Source organism: Lotus japonicus, chromosome 1 (genome assembly GCF_012489685.1).
Source record: "Lotus japonicus ecotype B-129 chromosome 1, LjGifu_v1.2".
Lineage (NCBI taxonomy): Eukaryota > Viridiplantae > Streptophyta > Magnoliopsida > Fabales > Fabaceae > Lotus > Lotus japonicus.
The window spans coordinates 112215920-112240809 of record NC_080041.1 but is presented as its reverse complement, the minus strand read 5'-3'; the positions used below and the strand labels follow the sequence as shown (position 1 = coordinate 112240809).

At 35.7% G+C, this 24890-nt stretch overlaps 1 protein-coding gene, 1 long non-coding RNA gene and 1 pseudogene across 2 annotated transcripts; 2 read left to right on the top strand and 1 right to left on the bottom strand.

Moving 5' to 3' along the window:
* Positions 1–3679: 3679 nt before the first annotated feature.
* LOC130719472 (protein NUCLEAR FUSION DEFECTIVE 4-like) lies at positions 3680–5502 on the bottom strand (annotated as a pseudogene).
* An 8641-nt stretch (positions 5503–14143) lies between these two features.
* LOC130729309 (RING-H2 finger protein ATL33-like) lies at positions 14144–15321 on the top strand. The gene has a single exon (XM_057581018.1). It carries the CDS (start codon positions 14180–14182, stop codon positions 14867–14869), a length of 690 nt encoding a protein of 229 aa, XP_057437001.1. The 5' UTR covers positions 14144–14179; the 3' UTR covers positions 14870–15321.
* Positions 15322–17188: 1867 nt separating this feature from the next.
* On the top strand, positions 17189–23554 carry LOC130729310 (uncharacterized). Its single transcript, XR_009015963.1, has 4 exons — positions 17189–17347; positions 17921–18004; positions 21622–22898; positions 23347–23554. It is a non-coding gene; the product is annotated as an uncharacterized LOC130729310 (long non-coding RNA).
* The last annotated feature ends 1336 nt before the right edge of the window (positions 23555–24890 follow it).

Genomic DNA, 24890 nt, shown 5'->3' with positions numbered 1-24890 from the left:
TTTTCTTATTTCAATTTTTTTCTCTTTCTTAGATAAGTTCAAATGGGGTTTGGGAGTTTTCCCACTAGAAAAAACAAAGCATATTATGTAAGAGAGAGGGTAATGGGTGGTTTTAGAGTGAGAGAAAGGCAGTTTTGGATGGAAGATAGATAGATGTAAGTAATGAAGCAGAAAAACCAAAACTACTCGTGCCGCTAGTTTCTCTTTCTCACTCCGGATTTTGTGCCTGCAGCCATCCGTTCAAACCTGAATGGTGCTCCCAAACGGTGCCACAGTCTTTATGAGAAAGGAAGTCTTAATGCATCAAACTATACGCCCCATGATAAAAGCTTTCAGATCAAGATAACAACCGTAATTTTTTTTTTCTCACAGGTGTTAAGTAACCTATTCATTTTTATTCTTTTATCACGAATGATCTCGCGATAAAATGTAGGTGACATATAGGTTGGGTGATAGAAATTTAGAAATTAATTTTTGAAGAGTGCAATTTATCTTTTTAATGTGCCAAAAAAGATAATAATGATGGTCCATTTTAACAAATAATTTTCTTAGTTTTAATTTTTTTTTTGACAGTTTAGTTGTAATCTTGTAACCCAACTTTATGTTGATTGAAAATATAATTGATTCCTACCTGACATCATCATCTCTAAAAAATTTCAACCTTAGGAATGCTAGCTGCATACAAATGTTGATGCCTATTGGAATTTATATACTCGCGGGTAAAGTGGTCAATAGATTTCTCAGTTATTATTATCCAATAGATTGGTGGCACTACGATCATTCCAAATGGTTATAATTAATCAACTCATAGAAAAGATAAATATTATTACATCCAACATGCATTCAACCAAACCAAAGATGAAAATAAGTAATGGATATAATGGATGGAAATAAATAAAAAGTGATTGAGAAAAAATTGAGACATTTGATGTGTCTCAACTCTTTCAAGTAACATATATAGAAAAATGTACAAGTTCTTAGAGCATCTACATCCATCATACTCACTAAAATATTATAGGTTGAGGTACCCCTAGTACCTCCTAAATACAATTTTGTTTGCCAAAAAAAAAATACTCACTAAAATATCTACACTTCATTTTTTACAATTTCTCATAGTGTCACATCATCTACACCACTTTAATTACTAACTTTTTACTTCAACCCAACAACTCTTAAAAGTTTCTATAGGGGATCTCACCATCAACATCACATTTATATATTTTATTATTTGTCTCCAATTATATTAATTATAAGTGCTTGTAATAAATACAAGCTCATTTTTCAAGTCTAGTGTGGAGTATCTATTCTCACATACTCATATTTGTCATGTTGGAATTGAATATGTACTCCAATGATAATAGATATTCATATGAATATGTATTTAACATTAGATACTACCATTGGAGATGCTCTTAGATTCATAGAAAATGGTAGGTCTCGTTTTGTAGGTTAATATTGTATTGGATTATTTAATTTCACTCATACATTAAAATTATGAATTATTTAATTCTAAACATATAAATGATGGATACAACATAATAAGATTGTGACTTATAAGTTACTTGAAATTATTTAATCCACTGTCACAATTACCACCACCACCACCACCGTCGCTGCCATCGCCACCACCAACACTGCACCACTGTCGCTGCCATCGTTGCCATCTTCATATCCCTTCTCTTTTATACATTTGTCATATTACTTGTTGATTTGTGTGTTACATTGAGGACAATGTGCAATTTAATTGTGGGGGTGGGAATCATAGTAGTAGTTTTTAATTTAGTTTTTACTATTTTTGCTTTGTTTTTAATTGTGCACACTTTTTTTTAATGTGTTTGCATATATGATATTATGTTATTTAAAAGTAATTCGTCATTTTATTCAAAGTTGATTTATGATCTTTACTCATGCTTGAATATACTTTTTGTTCATGACGTATGAATTCAAAGTCTCAGCTCGTTCTTATTGTCTTATCTAAGCGAGTGAATCAGTTGAAGCAACTGTGGATCATGTTATCAAAGGTACGTAGATCTCTAACAACGATTGGTTGTTAGCTTTGGGGATCATGTCTCTTAAAACTGTTCTTGTACTATGAGGGGGCGATGTCTCTTTCTTAACTTGAACAAACCAATTTCTGGACGATCTTTCGGTAGAGGATCTAGGATTCCAACTCACGATTGTGAGTTGAGTTTCTACTCAGAGACTTGAATAATTATTGAATTAATCTCTTGATATCGATGAAGGTTCTGCACTTGACTATTATAACCTGTAGGCTAAAGTTTTTCTCATCTGATAAATTAACCTTGTATTTTACTGCTTGATAATCAACCAACCAACCAACCAACCAACCCCCCCCCCCCTTTACTTGCTTTCAGCTCTGAATTCGGTCTATAATCCAATTGAGCCCTGCAGAGAACGATCTTGGTGTTACACATTACTGCACTAATCAGTTTAATTGCAGAATTACTTTGACACGCACATGCGATAGTGCATTCGTCATATTTATAATGAAAAACTATTTTAATATTTATTTATTTAATTACAGTATAGTAAATTTTATACTATATTATAAATAAACTCGTACAACACACCGATAGCAATGATGTTATATCCATGTACTTTGAAAAGAGCCAGCTACCTCAATGCTTGTTCCCTTATTATAGTGGAAACAGTACCATGTCTAGGATGGAATTTTTCTTAATGCGTGTGATTTCTGAAGAAATTTTCTTACTTATGAATGATTGAAATCTGTTTGTTCTGCTAGTTGGTCAGTGAATCTACCCTTGTATACTTTCTATTAAGAACCAAAGGTGGTTGCCACAAACCCTTTATGGTCAAGCAATTTGCATGTGATTTCTTGAGCATCTTAAGTCATCCATGGAGACACTCTGTTCTTCTTTTAGCACCATGAAGGTAAAAAAATGCCTTGTTAATTGCTTTTACTGTGTAGTTTGAAAAATCAATTTTTATAGCTATATATATATATATATATATATATATATATATATATATATATATACTCATTTTCAAAAAAAAATAGCTATATATATACCTTGGCAATCTTGTCTCTTATGTTTGATGGTGTTAACACAAGCTTTTAAACTTAAATGGATTAAACCATGATAGTAGCTTAACTTTTGCCAGGTCATTCAAGCTGGAGATTTGTGTGTTAGTTCATTAAAGTTCAATATCTGCTAGTTAACTATATTAGCATGTGCCCAGTTATGGCCCTTTTTTAGATTAATAATTTGAGCCCTCTCTTTTGATTTTGATCAATGTTGCATATAAATAGAAAATGCGTTCAAAGATGGTGCAATTAGAAGGTGATAGTACCGGTGACTATGAGATTTGCCACCAGGTTTTGCACTTTGCTATCATCTTATTCAACATTTATATTATCATTTCAAACATGTAAGAAAATGCTTACGTTTTCCCCCTACATTTGATCTACTTGTGGTAACTTCAGCAACTTAAGGGCTATCTCTTCTACCAATTTATAAATATTAATATCGGTCACTGACTTCATATATAGTCGTCCTCTGGTAATTTTTTTTTCTTTGGATCAGATGATGATAGAAGATTGTTATTTTAGAGATCTTATAAAATTGATCTTTTAATAATTGTTACATGTACGGTAAGCCTTAAACACAGTTCACTGTCAATTACTTTAATCTGATTCCTAAAAGCCACTTGTGGTAGTTCTAGGAATAGCCTCAGTGGCGCTTAAGGTTGCCTTGCCTTCTGTTTCAGGAAGAACAACATCAGTTTTGGCACTCCCCATCTCAGTCTCTACTTCAACTTCTTCCCTAAACTTTCTGTAAACACCACCTTTGTAAAATTTCCTAGTCCTCAGAGCCAAAATGAGGGAAACAAAACAACCAATCAGGGTTGATGCAGTGATGATGATAAAAGCCATCCTGTAGCATTCTATTCCTACACAAATTAGGTCTTTCCCTGCTTCTCTAGTGAGTCCCTTAGCGTGCAACTGCTTCAAACCCTCTTTATCATACAAATACCCTGCCACTCTCACGCTTAGTATGTAAGATCCAACAGGGCTTGCCGCAGCTCCAAAATTGTACAATGTTGAGTAGTATTTCAAACCAAAAATGTCTGATATGATTACAAACACTAACGGCCATAGAGCCCCTAAACAAAACCCAATAATCACTGAAGCAATGTAGAGAGAATTTGGGACACCAAGGGCTATCAGAACATGGCCAACACAAGATAGAAGCATAACTAGAGTTAGCATGTAGGGACGAGGGAACCTGTATTTGGTTAATAAGATTTCAGAGGCATAACCAGAAACCACTCTTCCAAGATAGTTCCATATGCTCACTAAGGACACAAAGGTTGTGGTGCTCTTACTCGGGTATCCCAATGAGTCCCCAATTTGTCCTAGGTTGTCAATGGCAGCTAATGTTCCACCAGCACCAAATGTTGTTGCTATGAAGAGAATCAACATGTCAACACTGAACAGGGCTTGAAGAATGGTGTAGTCTTCTCCCCTTTTTGGGGGTTTCAAAATGGTGCTCAAACAAGAATTTTTCTTGTGTGAGCTTGTGTGGGTAGATGATGCTACTGCTACAACCTTTGGTGGTTCTATATTGACTTTTAATTGAGATGGGTTGGTGACAGCTTGGGACTTGGTCTTCAAGAGCTTGAACTCCTCCCTGGAAACTAGAGCAAGTGGGAGAAAAAGCAGAAACATAACCCCAATTCCAGCAGCAATGTACTCAATCCTTGAAAAGCTCAATGTTTTTTGAGCAATGATCAACCCCATGAGAACCCCAGCAAGGCCAAGTGACATATAAAGAAAATTGTACAAAACTTTATGCTCTTTTTGTTGTTGTGCAATGTTTAATTTTAACATCCTAATTGCTGGAAGAAAAATAGAGGAAACAGCTGCAGGGAGATAAGCAATGAACAAGATCAAAGATTGGGAATTTTCACCATACAAGGCATGGTAAAACTGTGTGATTATAGCACCACTTAGCCCAATATAACCTTTGAGAAGGCCTAAAACACTGCCTCTGCTTCCAGGGAAATTCTTGACACATGTGATCAAAGCACCAGTGCTTACAAAAGTTTGAGAATTTGCACCTATGCAAATATAGAGGCACATTTGCCAAAATGGGGTTTGGAAATGTGACCTGTGACAGCGAGCCATATCATGAAGTAGCCAAAGAAGTTCATGATGATCCCAATTGAGAGCACCACCCATGGCGGCGTGACCTCGTTGATTAGCCCGGAGATGACTCCAACATTGGCACCAAGGTCTTTGTAGAAGCTGAGAAGGTTCAGAGTGGATTGATCGTAGCCTAAAGAGGATTTGACAACGTTGGAGTATAGGCCAAACATGTAGGTTGCCCCACCAACGGCCATGATTAGTGAACATGCAAATAGCATGAACCAACGGCTGGTAAGAGCACGGTGGATGAAGGTCTTTGTTCCTCTCCAACCACCAAGGCGACCACCACTATTGAATTCTGGTGCCACCATTTTCTCTGTTGTATTTTGGGATCAAATGCTCTCTTTGTTTTGGTCTGTGGGGGTTGTGGATCAATGGTGCTCAGATGAGAGGATATGCTTAACCATCTATAAGGAAAATGTTGGGTTGACACCCATGAATGTAGAGATTGAGAACTAGAAGAAAAATAATGAATATGGTATATGATATAATGATAGCATAAAAAAATTAGATAGAGAGAAAATTAAATAAGGACTGGGTTTGACTAAGATTAAAAACAAAATTAGTTATTAAAAAATAAATTACTATCTACGAAAATAAAAAATTGACTGTTGAAAAAAGATTTTTCTTACGACACGGTGAGAGAAAGAGTAACAAAACATTGATTTTGAATGAAACATAAATATAATAATATATTTTTCTTTAATCGGAGAGAAAATGATACATGTATCCATAATATATACAAAACATTGAAATTAAATTATTATTTTTCCTTGTCTCTTCAAGTTAAATAACTCGTTAATGAAATCTTATTCTTTAAAACCAACATATCTTTAGTTAATAGTTTTTATTATTTTAATTTTTTTAATTTCAACGTTATCCTTTGATTAAAAACGAATGGAAAAAATATAAAATTAGTTAACATATGAACTATCAATTGAGGAGAAAAAAAATAATAAAATGAAGATAATTAGTATTTATATATATATATATAATAATTATATTAAGTATAAAAATTAGTTTCAAAAAAAAAGTAGAAAATTTAATTAGAGAATGATACAAATGATATTTGTGAGTAGGTATATTTTTAAAATATTTACTTTTAATATAGTGTACTGGATATAATACATGTGGGTTTATTTACAACATTTTTTAATATTGTATAAAAAATACTATAGTGTAATTAAATAAATAAATATTAAAATAGTTTTCATTATAAACATAATAAAAATCATTTTTTTGAAACATCTAAATAAATAGTATTCAATTTTTCTTTTTTTTGTATATTAAATTGCTGGTATCAAAGCTCTCTTTGTGTACATAATTAATATACACATTTAAAAATTGATATTTAATAATTATCATTGAAGTAATTTTAATAACTTTGGCACCTGTTCTGTTGAGTTGGATCTATGTATTGGGCTTTATTGTTATTATAAGACCTAGAATTTATTTCGGAAAATAAACTATTTGATTTTCCGCTTTTATGTTTTTTGTTCGTATTAGCATAATTTGTTCTTGTGAGAAAGTGATTGAATTAAATCAAAGAGAAAATAATATTCACGCCTCGTTATAATGAAGTTATAATTGAAGTGATAAATTCTTGACATTGCTTAAGAATTTTAGTTACGTTATGAAACAGTTGAAAATGGCCAAGTCGTCGTAAATTTGAGAAGGAAATTGAAATTTTCCTTATCTTCATGATGATATATGTTTGATTTTGTGAAATTTGATTGTAATATTGCTATGTTAAAAATATTTTCGATGGATAATATTTTTGAGTCTTAAACGAGTCGAATCTCGGGAAAAACTGTTTGAGATATTTTGCTACCAAGATTCAAGGTGAGTGAGTAAGGGATTAGTGTTGATGTGGATCTCCACAGATGTCTAGTCACAGTGGATAAGACCAACACTAAACAACAAGGAGGTTTAATGAGTGAAAGCTACATATTTTTACACAAGACATTAGTAAGGTGAAAAGTGAAAAAAATTCACCACTCCTCACCCTAGATAAGTTGCGCACCCCTCTCTCTCTCTCTCACCATGCACACATTTTTTTTTTCAAAGTGTTGAAAGAGAAACTAGGAAGAGAAAGGAGAGAAAGTGAGAGAAGAGTGTCAAGTTCTTCACCATCTTCATATTGCTGACCAAAACTGCCCAAGATCAACCCCAAACACCTCATTCACTTCATCTTTAATTTACTATTATCTTCTTTATTAAAGAGGTAAGGAATCTCATCAGCTTTCTTATGATCGCCTTCTTTTAGAAAAAAAAGGTTGAGTGTTTGATTTTCCACTTGCTTAAATATCTTGTGAACCATGGAATTTATTTTTAAAAAAACTTAAATTTTGAGTTTTAAAAGTTCTTGAGTTGGTGCAGTAATAGCCAAATTATATATATATATATATATAATATATATATATTATTAGCTTTTCATTATTATCAGAATAATAATGTGTGTGGAATACTGTGAATATTGACTATAATTCCTGGAAATGGATTTGGAAAATTCAGGTTCCGGAAAAAATTCGGGTCTTTGTCTGGTTTATCATGCAGGGTGCGATCCAAGTCAATAGCTTTCGGTTCAGATGCAAGCTTGCAAATTCCCCTGCTTGCCCGCGCTGTCAACATCAATTCGAGGACATCTTGCATTGCCTCAGGGACTGTAGAATTGCGCGTGATGTCTGGGTTCGGCTTAATGCTCTCGGGTGGCCAGGCTTCTTTGTGAGTAATGCCCAAGCCTGGGTAAAATCGCAAGCTCAAGGTCCTCATGCTTCTCTGTTTTTTACAGCAATATGGGGTATATGGAGATGGAGGAATAATGAAGTCCTAGGCGATAACGATTGGACAATGGTAAGCACTGTGAATTGGATTATTACAGAGCACAGGGATTATGATCTATTACTCACGAGAGGTCTGTCGTTGTCCATGGTCGACGATGCTCCACTCCGTTGGGCTCCCCCTGTTTCCGGTGAGTACAAAATGAACTCAGATGGGGCGTTTAAGCATGATGATGATCGAATGGGAATGGGTGGCATTGTTCGGGATGCCCATGGTGCTTGGATATCTGGTTTCTATGCAGGTAGCCTAGGAGGAGATGCTCTTCGGGCGGAGATTGCAGCTCTAAAGCATGGTCTAACACTGTTGTGGAATGCCAATGTTAGGAGAGCTACTTGCGAAGTTGATTGTTTGGATATTGTGGAAGCTTTGGAGAATGATCGGTATCAGTTTCATGCCTTGGCGTCTGAGCTCCTGGATATTCGTCTTCTCCTGGATCGGGATTGGACTGTTACTCTTGCTTACGTCCCTAGAGAGGCGAATGCAGCAGCTGATTGTCTCGCAGGACTTGGAGCTAGCCTCCTTTGCCCCCTGACTTGTCTTGAGAGCCCTCCTCAAGAGCTTCAGCCGATTCTGGCTAGAGATTTGTTAGCTTTGTAGTTTTTGTTTCTTGCCTGTTTAATTTTCCGATGTACCAAAAAAAAAAAAAACATGATATTTTCTTGAGAAAAATTCTCATATAGCATCTATGACGTGGCAAAAATATTGTGACGTTATAAGACTTTGTGGACCACACCAAGAGAGGAGGTTTGCGGCGCGCATATCATCTCAACAATGTGATCAAGTTAATTCGAGAAAAGGAATGAAAGCAATCTATTGTTTATTAGCTCTATCATATACAACTAGAGATGAACTGATTGTATTGTATCCGTGTATACATTTCATAAGTCTATATGAACAACACTATCGAATGTAATCAATTCATATATCAATATGCCTGAAGAGGCATGAAAAAGAATACTTGTAATGTCTAGAGAGCCAGGAGAAATAATGCTCGAAAATGCCTGATGAGGCACGAGAAAGAATACTCAACAATGTCTAGAGAGGCAGAGAAAGAATACTCAACAATACCTAGAGGACAGGATAAAGAATATTTGTTTCTTGGAGATGTCGTGTATAAAATAATACTTGTTTCCTTGAGAGGCAGTGTATAAAAGAATACTCGTTGCTTGAAAAGTCATGTATAAAAGAATATTTACGTTGCTTGGAGAGGCAGTGTATAAAAGAATACTTGTTGCATGCAGACACAATGTATAAAAGAATACTCAACAATGCTTAGAGAGGCAAGACAAAGAATACTCAATATGCCTGAAGAGGCACGTACAATAATACTTGTAAGGAGAAGTCTTTGATACTTGATGGTGAAAATCTTGGTTGTTGCTAAGGACTGGATGTAGCCCACCGATATAAGGTGAGCTAGGATAAAAGACTTGTGTTCATTAACCATTGTTTAACTCTTTATTTCATCGTCTGCATAACTCGTCTCTGGGTTACAAGCTTAACCAAAGCTATTCATCAAACGAAGTCCAGTAGAATCTAATCAATCGCGATCGAATTATATGGACACAATCCAATCCCCCATTGTGTCCCTTTGGTCTAACCTTCATAAATGGTTACATACTCACTTGTTAGAAGTCAGATCAGCTTGAGATCATTGAATATATTGACTCTGATATACTAGATGCCAATATAGTATAAAATATATGTTTGGCTACATTAATCTGCTGCATGGCGGTTCCATCTCTTGGAAGAGTGCTAAACAATCATTTATAGCATCTTCTACCATGGCAGTAGAGTTTGTAGCATGTCACGAGCCATCTAACCATTGTGTATGACTGCATGCAGAACCTTGTCACGGGACTGCGTATAGTTGATGGTAGTGAAAGACCACTCAGATTATTTTGTGACAATAAATCTGCAGTCATATATTCTAACAACAACAACATGAGCTCGAAGAAGTTGAGACAAATAGATATAAAGTTCCTAGTTGTGAAAGAAAGAGTTCAGAGTGGACATTTGTCTATAGAAAAATCTTGAACAAACTCCATTATTGCAGATCCGCTTACGATGAGATTACAACCCAAAAAGTATAATAAGAACACAGCTCGTACGTGTGTTTATCTATTGAGAATATTCAGTTTTTGTGGGAGTTTATTTATTTTATTTTTTTTGAAAAGGGAGTTCATATTTTTGGATTCATTTATGTTATGGACATTTTTTTGGTTATTTAGTTTATGGATATATTTTGTGGTTATTTTCTGCATAAATAACATTTTGGTTGAGTTCACACTCTGAATTTATTAAGGTTGATCTCGTTATGGTTTTAAGTATGACCTGTTGAAAGATTTCATGTTTAGATCACATTACATGAAAACTTTCATGCTACACATCCAAATTATGATCCATGTCATTTGATTATATTAGCATATGTGAACATTGATGGATTTTAGTTATGATTAGTATATACGAAGGTCGCTTTGATCATATGCTGATATGATTGATGGACCGGATTGGTTATAAATACGTTTTGTTTTGGACAACAAAGTTGAACTCACTTTGGTTATTTTTAAAGCATAATTATAAGGTTTCACATATAACCCAAGTCGAAGATTGTTGGATCATTATCCAATATTGGGCTATATATGTAAATGATTATGCATCATGAACTGTAAATTTGTGATACACAATTAAATGTGATATTATGAGATAAAATATGATTTCAGTTAATTAGGTTAGTTATGTATTTGATAAGATTTGGTCTTTAATGTGTAGACACATAAGGATATATTTCTGTTTGTTTCAGTGATGGTTGAAACAAAAATAAAAGATATATATTAATATCTCCTATCTATAAACAGGGTGATGGTTCCCAAATAACAAGTGCAAAATTCTCCATAATATCTCATTATTTGAGAGTATAGAGAGAAACCTAAAGGACTTCTCTGACGGCACTGATAAAGGTTTTTTTCTTGATTGTACTGTTTTGGAACCAAACCCTTATGATTCCATCGTAGTAAAGCAAATACGGGTTTATCGTCCTCAAGGATTGTGTGAACATCGGTTCCACCAGTTAAATATCGATTCAAGCGGATAGAAAGATGTTTGATATAATTGTTTTTATGGTTTTTTAATATAAATGAAAGCAGTAAAGGAAAGTTTACGGAGGTAACAAAGAAGAAAACATATTTAGAATGCATTCACCTAATCCTCTAATTGTTTCCACTCAATCACTTCTGTAAAGGTACATTTCACTTATGACGCCGAGAGTTATCTACCTAACTATCCCTAGTCTAGGTGAATCTATCAGTTGGAATTCCTAGACGTAAACCCTTACCCTCTAGAAAACCCAAAAGGAATAAAATAGCTCAAATTCTCTCTCAAATACATTCTAAATACAAAAATAGAAAAGAACATATACAAGGGATAGGGAAAGAAGAGATGAAACCCAGAAGAACGGTGACGAATCAACGACGAGAGGTTGTCATGGTCCTCCCATGGTTTTCCCCACGTTCCAGAGCTCCACTCCATCAATCCAAGCCCAATGATCCCTCCTATTCTCTTTGAATTTCTCTCAATTTTGGCACCAAAATAGAGTAAGGGAGCTGAGCTAGTGGAACTGATGTTCACACAATCTTTGAGGACGATAAACTTGTATCTTCTTTACTACGATTGAATCATAATGGTTTAGTTCCAAAACAGTACAAACAACGAGAAAAAAAACATTTATCAGGCACGCTTGTTGATTTGGAAGACCAATCCCTTATTGGTTCCTTTTGCCTTTATTTATAGATCCAGGTACGCTTCCGCTCTATAGTTATTTGTTCTCATTGATTTGACATGATCGATCTCATAGATCATATAAGGTTTACACTAACAAGAGGTATCAGAGTTAATGGTTCGTGGAACCATGGTAACGACTCTTTGTTTGAAAGTATTCCTAACAGTGTGACTAGGCGGCGGGTTTCGTTGACGCAGTAAACGACGATACAAGTGTGGATAGCTTCCGCGGAAGGAGCAAGAATAATGTGGTGGCGACTTGCACTTGAGGGGAAGATTATTGAGAATTCAAGTGTGAGTTGGAGAAGACTATATAAGAAATGTGACTCATAAACCTAATGCCCTAAGGTTTTGGGTTAAGATGTGGCGTCGATATCTATTGGTGTCTTGCTCCTCGATCAATGGGTTAGCATGTCTCCCCCCAATAGAAGAAAGCAATCATGTGCATGTGAAAAGCAGCGATGATGTATCGAACAAAATCAAGGGTGTGGAAATAAACAGAGTAGTTTTTAATAACTTTTTTATGTCAGTTGTTAACTTTGATTCTATCGATCTTTTTTACCCTCACATAAGAAACACTCTTCTCACTTAGATATGTCTCTCACACACACCAACTCTCTGAACATTAGCTGGTCATGGACGATGCTAACATGATAGTATTATAATCGTCCTATATAATTGACGCTAGTAATTTTAATTTTGCGTCAGCCACAGTAATAAGTGTGTTGTGCTAATTTAGAGTCGACAAAACTTATCTAAGATAAGGAAGAGTATCCACACTTAATGTGAAAGAAATAAGAAACTAAAGTCACTTTTAAAAACAATCCTTTGGCTTTAAAAATAAACCCTTATATGATTCCATCGTAGTAAAGCAAATACGGGTTTATCTCCTCAAGGATTGTGTGAACATCGGTTCCACCAGTTAAATATCGATTCAAACGGATAGAAAGATGTTTGATAAAAATAAAAATAAAAATAAAAATAAATATATTGCATAAAATTATATAACATGTTGGTTTGATGCATAGGAAATAGGCTACGAGCAATGTGACTAGGGGTGGAAATAGGTCGAGCCGAGCCAAGCTTTGTGTGGCCTAGGCCTGGCCTGCATTCTCTTTTGGTGGCCCAAGCCTGGCCTGTGGCCTATCAATAGACCAAATTTTATGGCTTGGCCTGACCTTTTCTAAGGCCTGGCCTGACCTACAAGCCTTCTTAAAAGCCTAACTTAACAGTCAATTTTATCAAAAGAAGGTCATTAGGATGGCGGGCTAATAAGCATTTTATATGTCATTGCACTTTCTTTTCAAATAAAAAAACTTGTATCATTGCATTTCAAAAACTAAACCTATATCATTGCAAGAGAGGTGGACTTGGCAGCGGCAGATCAATAGTGGCGACTGGCTGCAGCCTGCGTCCTGTGCGATTGAGGATGTGCTATGCTGAATATGTCTGGAACGTTTCTAGTCTAGGTTAGGGCATGAACTTAGGGTTTTCTTTTATACTAAAGTATACATCAGTTTAAAAAAAAATTTATATATAATTATATTATATTTATATTATTAATAATATAATATATAAGTAGGCCGGCCTATCTGGCCAAATAGGCTTTTTAAATTGTTTGGATCTGTCCTTTTTAGTAAACGAGCCAAGTCGGGCCGAGCCTCAAACGAGCCGAGCCATAGGCTCCTGACGAGCCGTCTGGCCTATTTCCACCCCTAAATGTGACTATGTGACTCTATAAATGAAAAGCTTCACATTTCTATATCATATATTTATCCGCTTAATAATAGCAAAACTCATTTAATAATTCTCATTCTTACCGACTTGTTTGATCTACTGGACTTGGAAAAGTAGAACATTGAGAGAAAAAGAAAAAATAAATAAATAAAGAACCAAGTAGTGTGACAAAATGGTCCAGCTGTGAGCTCTTTGTCTTGATATCATGCAACAAAAAATTTCTCCATTCCCATACTCATCACACTCACTTACACACCCAAATCAATTATTGCCTTAGTAATGATACATTCACATACCTCTTTTTTTCTCTCATCTCATTTTTATATATTATTTTTCTTTGCATTTTTTGTCACACTACATATCATATTATTCACTTATCTCATTTCTCTTCCTATTTTACAAGGTGAATGTGGAATAGAGATGTTAACTAAACATAATTCATTATTGCCTGCAAGAATTTCAGAACAAAACTCCACACTCAGTCCCTTTCATTCTCCTCCTAACATCCATTTTCAACCACTTTTAATATTTTTTAATTAAATAAAGAATTTAGCAAGAAAAAAAAAACAGTAAAGTTTCTAAACAAAACCAACCACACACAACATTAATAATACTCTCACTCTTATTCCTGTCACAATGCAAAATTCACCCACCACTATCCCATCTCCGCCACCACTTCTCCTCCCTCCTCCGCCGCGTTCCGCCGGAGAAATCACCGTCCTCTTCCCACCACCGCCACAACCTTTTGCCAGCGCTCCAAGCTCCGTCTTCCAAATTACAGTCCTCCCGGCGCCGCCGGTGCTGCCGACACCACAATTCACCGACAATTCTAGCTCCGTCAATTTGTCTCCGCTCGAGTTTCTCCTCGCTCTCGTCGCCGTTGTCACCATCCCCGCCCTAATCTACACCTTCATATTCGCCTTCCGGTTCCCGTCGTTCAGCCGCCGGCAACGATCAAGCGGAGGAGCCTCCGGCGAGCCGTCAATCGCATCGGACCTCTCGCACCACAACGACGTTGAGATCGGCGGCGCGAGCGAAGTCGCCGTGGTGAAGTATCAGAAGGAGGAGCACGCGGCGGAAATCGGTGGCGAGTGCCCGGTGTGCTTATCGGTGTTCGCCGACGGCGAAGAGGTACGGAAGCTGAGCGTGTGTAAGCACTCGTTTCACGCTTCTTGCATCGATTTGTGGCTCAGTAACCACTCCAATTGCCCGATTTGCCGCGCCACCATCATCACCGCCGCTGGTGATGCCGGCATCAAGCGTTCTGGTTCCACTAGAGACGGTGATCTACAACAGGCTCCTCACGGTGGCTCCGATTTGGTTTGATTTTCAGATTTTATAACTTTTTGTTACAATTAATGTTAAGGTTTTTCTTTATTTGATAAAAAAAAAATCCAAATACCTGATTTCAAAGTAATGATAGAAAAGTTGTAACAATAGTTTGTTTCAACGCCTAAGTAGAGAGTTCGACTCTTAAGATCCGCACTATTGAGAGATTTTTGGACTTCACTGTACTCGGGTTGAAATTACAATCAGCACAAAAAAAATTTGATGATGATTTCTAGTTTAGCTTATTCTGAAAAAGAAACTTTAATATTAAAATTGATTACTTTGTTAGATTTAAGCTGCAAAGCAAAGCCATGTAGTAAGTAGTTTCCCAGAATATTTTTATGTCACTTTAGGTATTTTGATCTGAACGCATCAATTGTAATGTAATGCAGAGTTGTGTATTGTTTGGTCTAGCTGGAAATAGAATGAAGACAGAAGAAGTTTAAACCCGTTTGGGATTTCAGCTGATTTGGCAAATCAGTGAAAGTGTTTTTTTGAATTTTTCTGTTGGTTGAGCCATTTTATTATCTGATGTTGTTTATATCTGAGTTTTTCTTCCATTTACTAGATAATAAGTTACAACTATTTGAATGAGAATCTTAATAATATATAAAGCCCATCCACCAAAGTGGGCCGTACTGTTATTTAATTTCCACATGTCACAGCTCCATTGGTTGGTTTCACCTATTTTCCACATGTCGTTAGCTGATTGGTCTAAATCCTTGCATTTTGATTGGTCGAAATCATTGAATCATTAATTAGAAATGTCAATAGCACACGGTTTTGTCTTTATTCATACATGGTTTTGTCAATATTAATGGAAAATAAGTTTGAAATTATTGTTATATTCCTTAATTTCATTAAGATACCAGCTGTTTTTACTTTTTTATTTTTCCACACGGTTAATTTTCATTCCAAATCTGTGGCCATATTGCTCCTTAATTAACCCCAAATCTGATTCATATTTTCGAAATCACTTAATTCGTGATGAATCAACTTTAAATCGTGATTTCATCCCTAAGCTCTCCATCTCTTTTAATTCGTGTTTCTTACGGCCTCTTCAGATGTTGGTCCTGTCAACCCCCCCTTTCTTCCTGTTTCATCTTCTCCAATTTGTTTACGAGCAGTTCGTGATTCGGTTTCTCGCGGCCTCATCGACTCAGGTAAATTCATCTCTGATGCAAATTATACACGTAATTTTGTGAGAGAAATCAGATCTGGCCTAAACCCCAATCTGTCGACGCTGACGATGGCCAATTTCAGACTTAGAACGATGCTCCACCAATAAGATCGTGAGATCGCAGTGCAGAACGGAGGAGGTTGAATCTGGAAAGTTCATAAGGAAATATGAGAAAACCGTAGAGCTTATCCGCAACTGCGTCGGAAGGTTAGGATTCGTAATACCCTTCTTCTATTTCATTCATTTTCACCCTGCAAACTCTCAATTTGTATGTCCTTTGATTGATTTAGGGTTTACCATACCAATTAGTGTTACCCTTCAAGAATTACGGCAGAGACTTGAGGTATAGATTTTGAATGAAAAGTTTGTTCAAACACTAATTTTTCTTTTTCTTTCTATAATTACTGTGAATTTGGAAAAACATAGAGCTACGTATGAAAATGGATGGCATATCCTTTTCTTAGGCATAACCTTATAACTGCAACAATCAAGCATTTCACTTTCAGGCTAACGTTTTAGCCACTGTTTATGCCTTTTATTAACTTTTAGAAGAATCGGTTAAATTTATGTTTAAGATGAAATCAAATCACTAAATTATATATTTGATCCCAATATAATATATAGATGATTTAAACTGATTGATTATTTCTATTGTCTTAGGACTTAGGAGCAAAGCTCCAACTGTGGAAGTGATGCTCAAGAATTTGACTATTGAGGTTGATTCCTATGTTGTCAGCACTCAGCAGAGCTTTGCCAAACCTACCAAGCTCTGCATTGAACATTGTAGAAATACTTCTTGGTGCCTGTGGGATTAGTACTGCTACGAGAACAAAGCTCATACTTCCAAGTACGAGCATCTCTTGCTCTTTCATTTTTTTCAGTAATCTTTACACACTAGATTCAGCTAATTACTGATGCTCCTTCTCTCTTGAGTTCATTTGCTCGCTGAGATAAGAAGGAAATGCTTTAGTGATGAAATCCAAACCCTTTGTCAACTAGATTTCAGTTTCATTGACATGTTGAACTTACATGACATTGTTTATGCTTATTTTCTAATTAGTTTTTCTTTTCGTTTGTGGTTCAGATTTTTCTTCATTGTTACGAGATATATAGGCTTCATTGCACAGGTACTTTATCTTTTCTCTGCTCTCTATGTGGTTACATGATTGGAATTTTTTTATTTTATTCTGTTCATATTTTTCCTCTTTTCTCTCTTATGTGGTTATGGGTACTGCGATGGTTATCCGTAGCGACTTGATGCTCACTCACCTAGCAACAACTGATTCATGTATCAGGTACTCTTCACTCCTAAGTTGTTGGTTTATATTTTTAGTGATCTGATTTATTTACTTTCATGTGGTTTTTGGACTTAACTGAATTTGTTCTTTTTTCTTTGACCAATATCACCGTTTTCTCTATTTAACTCTTGCTTTGGATATTGGTTCTTTTGTTTGTATTTAGTTTGAAACCAGTAAATTGTGGTTTTTCATAAAGAAATTGATTACTTTATATTTCTTTAAATAAGCTTTTGTTTGTCTTGCTCAAATTTGGGTTGGGATTTGTGTGTTCCCTTAAACTTTTTTTAAGGTTTCTATCACCGATTTGTCTGCAGTAGAAAACTTAGAATTCATGGTTATGAGATATGAAAGCTTATCAATTCAAAGAGTCAAGCAAACTTAGAGTGATTATATTCTAACAACTATTATTGAAGTTGAGGTTTTCTCCCTGGAAAGATAAGGTTGGAAAGAGTGGAAATGTTGAATCAGCTCCAATCCTCAAAACTCAAGTTTCAGCTTTTTTAATTATTATTACTATGTCCCTTTTACCATTCCATGATTTCCAACCTTGAAAAATTTCAATCTTTGCAGTTTACTGAATTTCTTATGTTCATTATTGAGTGCTACTCGATCGGTGATTCATCCTCCCGAGAAATTGAGTATCATAGTGCCACTGTAAGGGACTGTTTTATCTCTTTCTCCCTTTTGCACATGTTGTAAACTATTGCTTATTTGCTATTTGTTTCTCCTAAGGCTTTTACGAAAGGGATGATTGAAATATCGTATGTTTGTGAGTGTGAGACCCAAGATTTTAAGCTTAAAATAAATTAGTGAATTCCTTATTAACGAATAAGTTCGATGTATCGTGAAGGGAAACCTGAACAAGAGTTTATTGGATGAAATAAATTTATGAAGGAGAAGGTTCAGGAAAAGTTCAAGGATTGTATCAAAACCGATAAGAGTTATAGCACGATTAATATTCGCCTAAGCCTAGGTCAAAGACACTAGTAAATAGCTAATTTACACTTTAGGACGCGATGGAAACTAATTCCAAAAATCTTCAGAGAAATGTTAGAATTTCTCTTATTCGTCTATAAACAAGTATTTCGATGCGAATCCCTGGAATGTACGAACGTCAAATTCCAATTCTCGGAAGTTTGCCGAAACGGAATCCCTGATAGTTCAAAAACCCTAAAATCGACGGACGATGAAGACTTTTTCTATTCGGAGCTTCAAATAAAGATTTCATCCGCGCACGCCCACTCTAATCGACGTTCCAAATATTTCTTCAGAAGGAAGTTTCTGCATCCGAGGTCAATATCATAAAGTGCATAAAGTGCATTTTTAATGCCGGTAAGCATTAAAAACAAGCCTCGAAAACCAAAAATCATACTGATATTTCTTTGAAGAATTAGAAGATTCAGTGGGAAGAATATCGTGTCTAAAATACGTTGGAATCAGTAGGAAAAATCGGAATTGCGAAATTTTCATTTTTCCGCATTTTCCATTTCCTATATATAGTATGAAAAATGAAAAAAAAAACAAAAAAATCCCAAAACACACACACACGGCCGAGAGCTCTTGGAGGAAAGGAGGAAAAGTGTTTTTTTTCCAATTCTTGACCGATCGTCGTTCCGTTCGTTGCTAATCGAAGACATCGAGGTATAGTTACTATCCCTCACTTCTGATCGTCAGATCTGTCGACTTTTTCTATGTTTTTCTGAGCTCAAAGTTTGGAGCTTTTTGTAAAACTGTCCAAATAACTTGATTTCAGTGTCTAAACTTATTGCCTACGTGCTCTAGAGCATGAATATCCGGTTGTTTTCTGTTGAATCTCGCCGAATTGCCGCCGAGTTTCAATTCTGCTCAAAAACCCATTTTTATGCTGAGGTTCCGCTTTTTGGATCAAAAAATCTCGACTGAGCTTAGCTTTAGTAGGATTAGTTGTTATAAATGTCGTTAGGATCGACCCCATCTAATTTGTTTTTCGAAATTCTGATTTTGAGTTTCCGAGCTAAAGATATTGACCAAAATACCCCTGCGACAGTTTTCGACCCGATAATTTTTCTGAGAGTTTCCCTGGCCTAGATATCGCCTAAGAATACCTAGGAATTGATTTAGATCGAAGAAAAAGTTCGAAAACCCTATTTTCCATAGTGGCCGAAACCTATTTCCTTGGGTACCGTGTCCAAAAATAATTTTTGAGTCTCTATGACCTGAGCCATTGCGTAGCTCTTTCAATTGTCGAAATTTTGGCGCTGGTTTTGTGTCATTCCGAGTTCTGTAGCTCGAGTTATGCACGTTTTAGCGAATAAAGTGTTTTTGTACAAAACTTGAATCGAGTCAAAACTCATCCATTCGGGGGAAGCCCTTCCATTCGTGCCTAAATGTTGTACTCTGAAGCTTCTCGAGCTTTGTCGACCATTAGTTAGGATTGTTTCGACTGTATCGACTTGTGTTGATTCATTATTGCTTTGTTTGCTCAAAGGTTCAATTGTGGAAACCTTGGGATTGACTGAGCAAGCTTGTGAGCGAGACCTGCACCGCGAGACTAGAACAACTCGAGGTTAGGGCAACTTACTTACTAGCTATTTGTATTGTAGGCGTCGATAACTTCGACTTGAGTATTGCTTGATATTGAATATTGCTTGGATATTGTTTATCGCTTTGAATTGGAAAATGTTTTCTGGAGGCTTCGGCCGGGTGAACTTATATGAGACGTGTGTCTCCGTTTTCTGAGAGGCTTCGGCCGTTTACTGGTTTCTGTCTTATCGCTTTCTAGTGGATATGACAAGGTTATGTTTACAGCACTGCCATATTGATTCATCGCTCGATAGAGCTTGATGTATTTGCGTTTATGATTAAATTGTGCTGACTATATTCGTGCATTTTGATGCCACTTTTGGAGTGTAGAATACACTTACCTTCGTCATGACAAGGACGGGTTTGTTTTGGGAACGTTTGTTAGGTCGGACCAAGGTTCGAACCTTCATTGTTCTAGGGGATCTAGTGTTTTCTCGGGGAGTTGTTTGGGTTTGATGGAAACTTTGAACTTATAGAGTTTTGGACTGAAAATAATCATAATCTGTTTTATGTAAATAAATCCATAATATATTTATTAAGAATATAATGTTTTTAATTAATGACGATGATTCAACGGAAAAGACTTAGGAATGAAAGTGAGTTGGAAAACGGGAATGGGTCGGTGATCCTAGCTTTGGGAACTTTATTTTGAAAGGTGTTGGAAATGAAAAACTGAACTTTGGAATTAACGACATAATGGACTAATTCACGATGGAACATTTTACCTAATAAGAGAACTATTGTTTTAAGGGAACTCATTTTATGGGGAAGAATTTGAAGACGGGCTTTAGCCAAGGGTCTGGGCGTTAGTAAGGTACCTAGTAGAGTACACTTGGCACAACAGGTAGTGACGGTCAGCCGTGTAGAGTTGTATCGTGCCTGTTGATGTCTGGCGTAGCAAGCAGAATGGTTAAACCCGTGGGGTCACAACCGACTTGACTATAGCCTAGGTTTCTCGTTGTAGATGCCTTTGGTCAATGAACCAATTTTACCTGTGAGGACGAATCGTTGTTTAGCTAACCATATTGCACCCATGCATACACGCGATGAAGTGCCAAGTGGAGTACTTCGGTATAGCAGGAAGCAACGATCAGCCGTGTAGAGTTGAATCAGTCCTGATTATACCTGGTACAACAGGAGGTAACGATCATCCATGTAGAGTTGTATCGTGCCTGTTGATGTCCGGCATAGCAAGCAGAAATGGTCGAACCATGTAGAGTTTGTACCGTCTTGACTATAGCCAAAGGTGATAAGTGACGCCCGAGCAGAAATGGTTAAACACGAGGCCAGTGTTACGACCGTCTCGAGGTGCCCAGCCTTTAAGTGGCAATACCATTGGTTTGTCCCGTCGCCAAGCAGAGTGACGTTATTCGGGTTTGTGTCAGCATATTCTGCATTGGCACACCATGCATCTTATTATGATTACCGTTGTATGACATATCATGCACTCTAACTATAATTGTTGAGACTTGATGATTTGATGTTGATAAACATCGTTTTGTGTTTTGATGATTGAATTGTGTAAGAGATTTGATAACATGTCATGTATATACCTTAGGGTAGGCAACGCATAACTTATATGTATATATACAACATATATATACCCCCTTTATCGCATGTTGGTTGTATATCTATTGTATTCTGTAAGTTGACCCTAGCGCCTTGGCTTTGTTTGTATGTTTGTGTTTGGGCGGTCGGCCTGCTGCCAGGCGTTCGTCAGCCGATTCGTGATGACTCGTCACTCGAGGAGGACCAGGAGCGTAATGACTATTTCTGAAGCTTTCGACGAGGACCCAGACTTCAGGCCTGATCGAGGAAGGGTCGATGAAAGTAGTGTGGGATATGGGTGGTTAGAGTCTTTGAGTTGGTTGTTAGAGTCATAGCTCTGATTGTCATTCCTTATTTTGGGGCAGGGCAGGTCCCCGACTATTAGCTTTTCGTGTGATTCCCTTCCATGAGGATCACAGGGAGTTTGTCGGACGTAGGAAGTCTTTTGAGGCCGTTTTGGGCCGACTTACTTTCGTTGGAGGACTGTATTCAGAATACTTGACCTTTTGTTTTAGTTTGTACATAATTGCCCACGGGCACTACCTTTCCGTCACTGGAGGTCACTCATGACGATGTTTTTAGTTGCAGCGAGGGCTGTGCTTGTATTGTATATTAATCGCTGTTAATCGCGATTGGGTTGAGTCTTTATTTCGACAAGTCTTTTTATTTAAACAAAACGAAAAAAAATACCTGCTTTTCGGTTTTATTTTATTTTGAGTTACTAAAGTGACGCCACCGAAATCGGGGTGTTACAGTGAGTGAGTGGAATGGTGAAAATTTAATTAATTAGAGTGTCTTTTGTTTATGAACAACACACCTATTAGCAAACTTTGCAATACTACAAGTCTTATTAATTATCATATCTTCAGTTTCTCTTTAAATGCTTTTGTGAATCTGTTTTATTATTTATAAATTTAAATTCTCCTTAATCCAAAAGGATTGAGATCATCAACAGTTCTGACACACAATAGCACCATTTTCCACCTTAGATTCCATTGCATTCTTACCTTCAGCCTTCATATAAGATGCCAGCTAGCAGCATCCTTTTCCTTGAACTGATAACACTAGCTCTCATCAAATTACATGGTATAATAAACCTCAATGGAAATTGGGTATTTGTGATCTTTATCTATGGATTGCGATTTTAGGCAGAATAAGAAATTAAACCCAGGGGCAGAATTTAAGAACATTTCAGACATGATTGGAGCTAAATGGAAGATGATTATATCGTAAGAGAAAAATTCTTAACATAATATGAAACCTTCTTTTCTTGCATGTTACAAGTGACTGAAAATATCATTATTGTGTTTGGGTGAATGAATTTGTAAATGGAGTGATGATTTTGTAGTTTTGAGGATTTTTCATTGTAGAATCCAAAGAAGACATCGTGGGTTGGAAATGGAGAGAAGAGTAAAGGCAGAATGAGAAAGGAGTAAAGGTAAAGCCCGCAACATAAGCCAAGTTTATTATAATTTATTTTTCACTTTGGTAAGTTAGTTAAACTTATTAAACCGAGTTGGAAGGCTTAGACAAACTTCTTCCATTCAGATGTTTCTTAACATGTTTTGTTGTATCTCCATATGGATTCATTGGAATGGATCCTAAATCTCACTCTCCCAAAGAGATGAATCTAATAATGAAACTATAGGATTATTAATTTCACTCTGAAGAAATGTTTCTTTTTCACATTTAACCATCAGCTGACAAATGTAGGATTCCATTTCCATATATTATATGGAGTCACTTCACAAATTAAAGAGTTAATGTGTTATCAGTTCTGTAGAGTTTTATTAACAAAATTAGCTTATAGACTCCCTGTTGAAATACCTTTTTTGCGTTATAGTTCCATTAAACAATACTGATTTTGTTGTTTTTTATTCGACCAGGATTGCCTTCCACCAAGGGTAATAACCAACCAACAAGGTGCCTGAACATATTGCAAGATTTTGAAAAGTGACAACTCGGATAAAATGGCAGTGTCTAAGCTCATGTCTGTGTTTTAATATATTCATTAAGTTAGTCTTATTGATGGTTGTATGTTGTGCCATCCTTACTAAGGTCTTTTTGCTTAGTGAAGTTCAAGCTTTTTATTCATATTTGTTTTCTTTAGATCTTTTAGTTGTCTCTGGTATTAGAACAAGATCTTTTCATGGAACTATCGAGTAATGATTGTGAGAGATTTCTAGGTTCTAACAATTTTTTTTTTATATCTATTAGCATTAATATTCCCTCATAATTAAGTTTTTGAAAGAGCGCAATAACGTAATGTGATTCATATAACTGCCCTCCTTCCTCATTTAGTGGGATAAAGCTTTTATTGTTATTGTTGTCTTAGTTATTAACATGAAATTGACTTATAACAAGGTTGTAGTATTAGATAGTGCTTCATCTGCAATTACAGTTGTGATTCTTTAGTCTCCCAATATTCTTCAACTTTATGATTAAGAATTTCCATATTAGTCAATATATGTCAAACAGACACACTGAAGTTGACAATTTATATCATATCATGGATTCTCAAGGTATTGTCTCTCATCCTTGCTAAGAGTAAAAATGAAGGGTCTTGTGATAAAAAAGGACAAAACATAATTAGAAGAGCAATTGGGCAAGAAGTGCCTCACACAAGTAATAGTTGCCAATCAGTTTTTTGTTACCTATTTACCATGCATTGATACCTCGTGCCTCTTGGTAAAGATTTTAAATTTTAATTATTTTGAAATTAAGCATTAAAATACTTCACTTTAGAGTAATAAATATTTGGCTAAAATTTATTTTTCTTATTTATAAAAAAAATGAGTAATAATCATTTCTTTACCAAAAAACAGTAATACATATTTTGCTTATTTTTTTATTTTTTTTAGGTAACATGGAGGGGCAAGCCCTACATATTTTGCTTATTATTTAAGAGTTTAATGGATATATACAATCAGTATAAATAGTTTATACTAAATTATTAACATCCAATCAATATATGTTGTAGTTAATTTTTTAAAATGTTTCTATTCTAAATAAATGTTATCAAATATAACTTTTGTTTTAAAAATATATATATAACTTTCTCACAAAACTTTATTATTATATTATTTCTATATTGATCAGCTATTTTACTCTTTCATCTGTTATATCATTTAGGTTTTCATTTTAGAAAATATATTTATCTTAGGAATATTTTTGCCTATAAAAAAAACTTAGTTTTAACATAAATATTATTAAAAAATCAAATATATATTTTACTCAAAAACCTCGTGTATTGCACGGGCTACTGAATCTATTTCTTCTCTAAACCTACCTTTTGTTACAATGTTTAAGCAATTTACTCTTTTATCTGAAATGAAGCCTGTGAAGGTGGACTGGAGAGTCAGAGCCAGAGTCATCAGGAAGTGGAACGATTTAGATATCAATGACCACACCAAATTTACAACCATTGTGA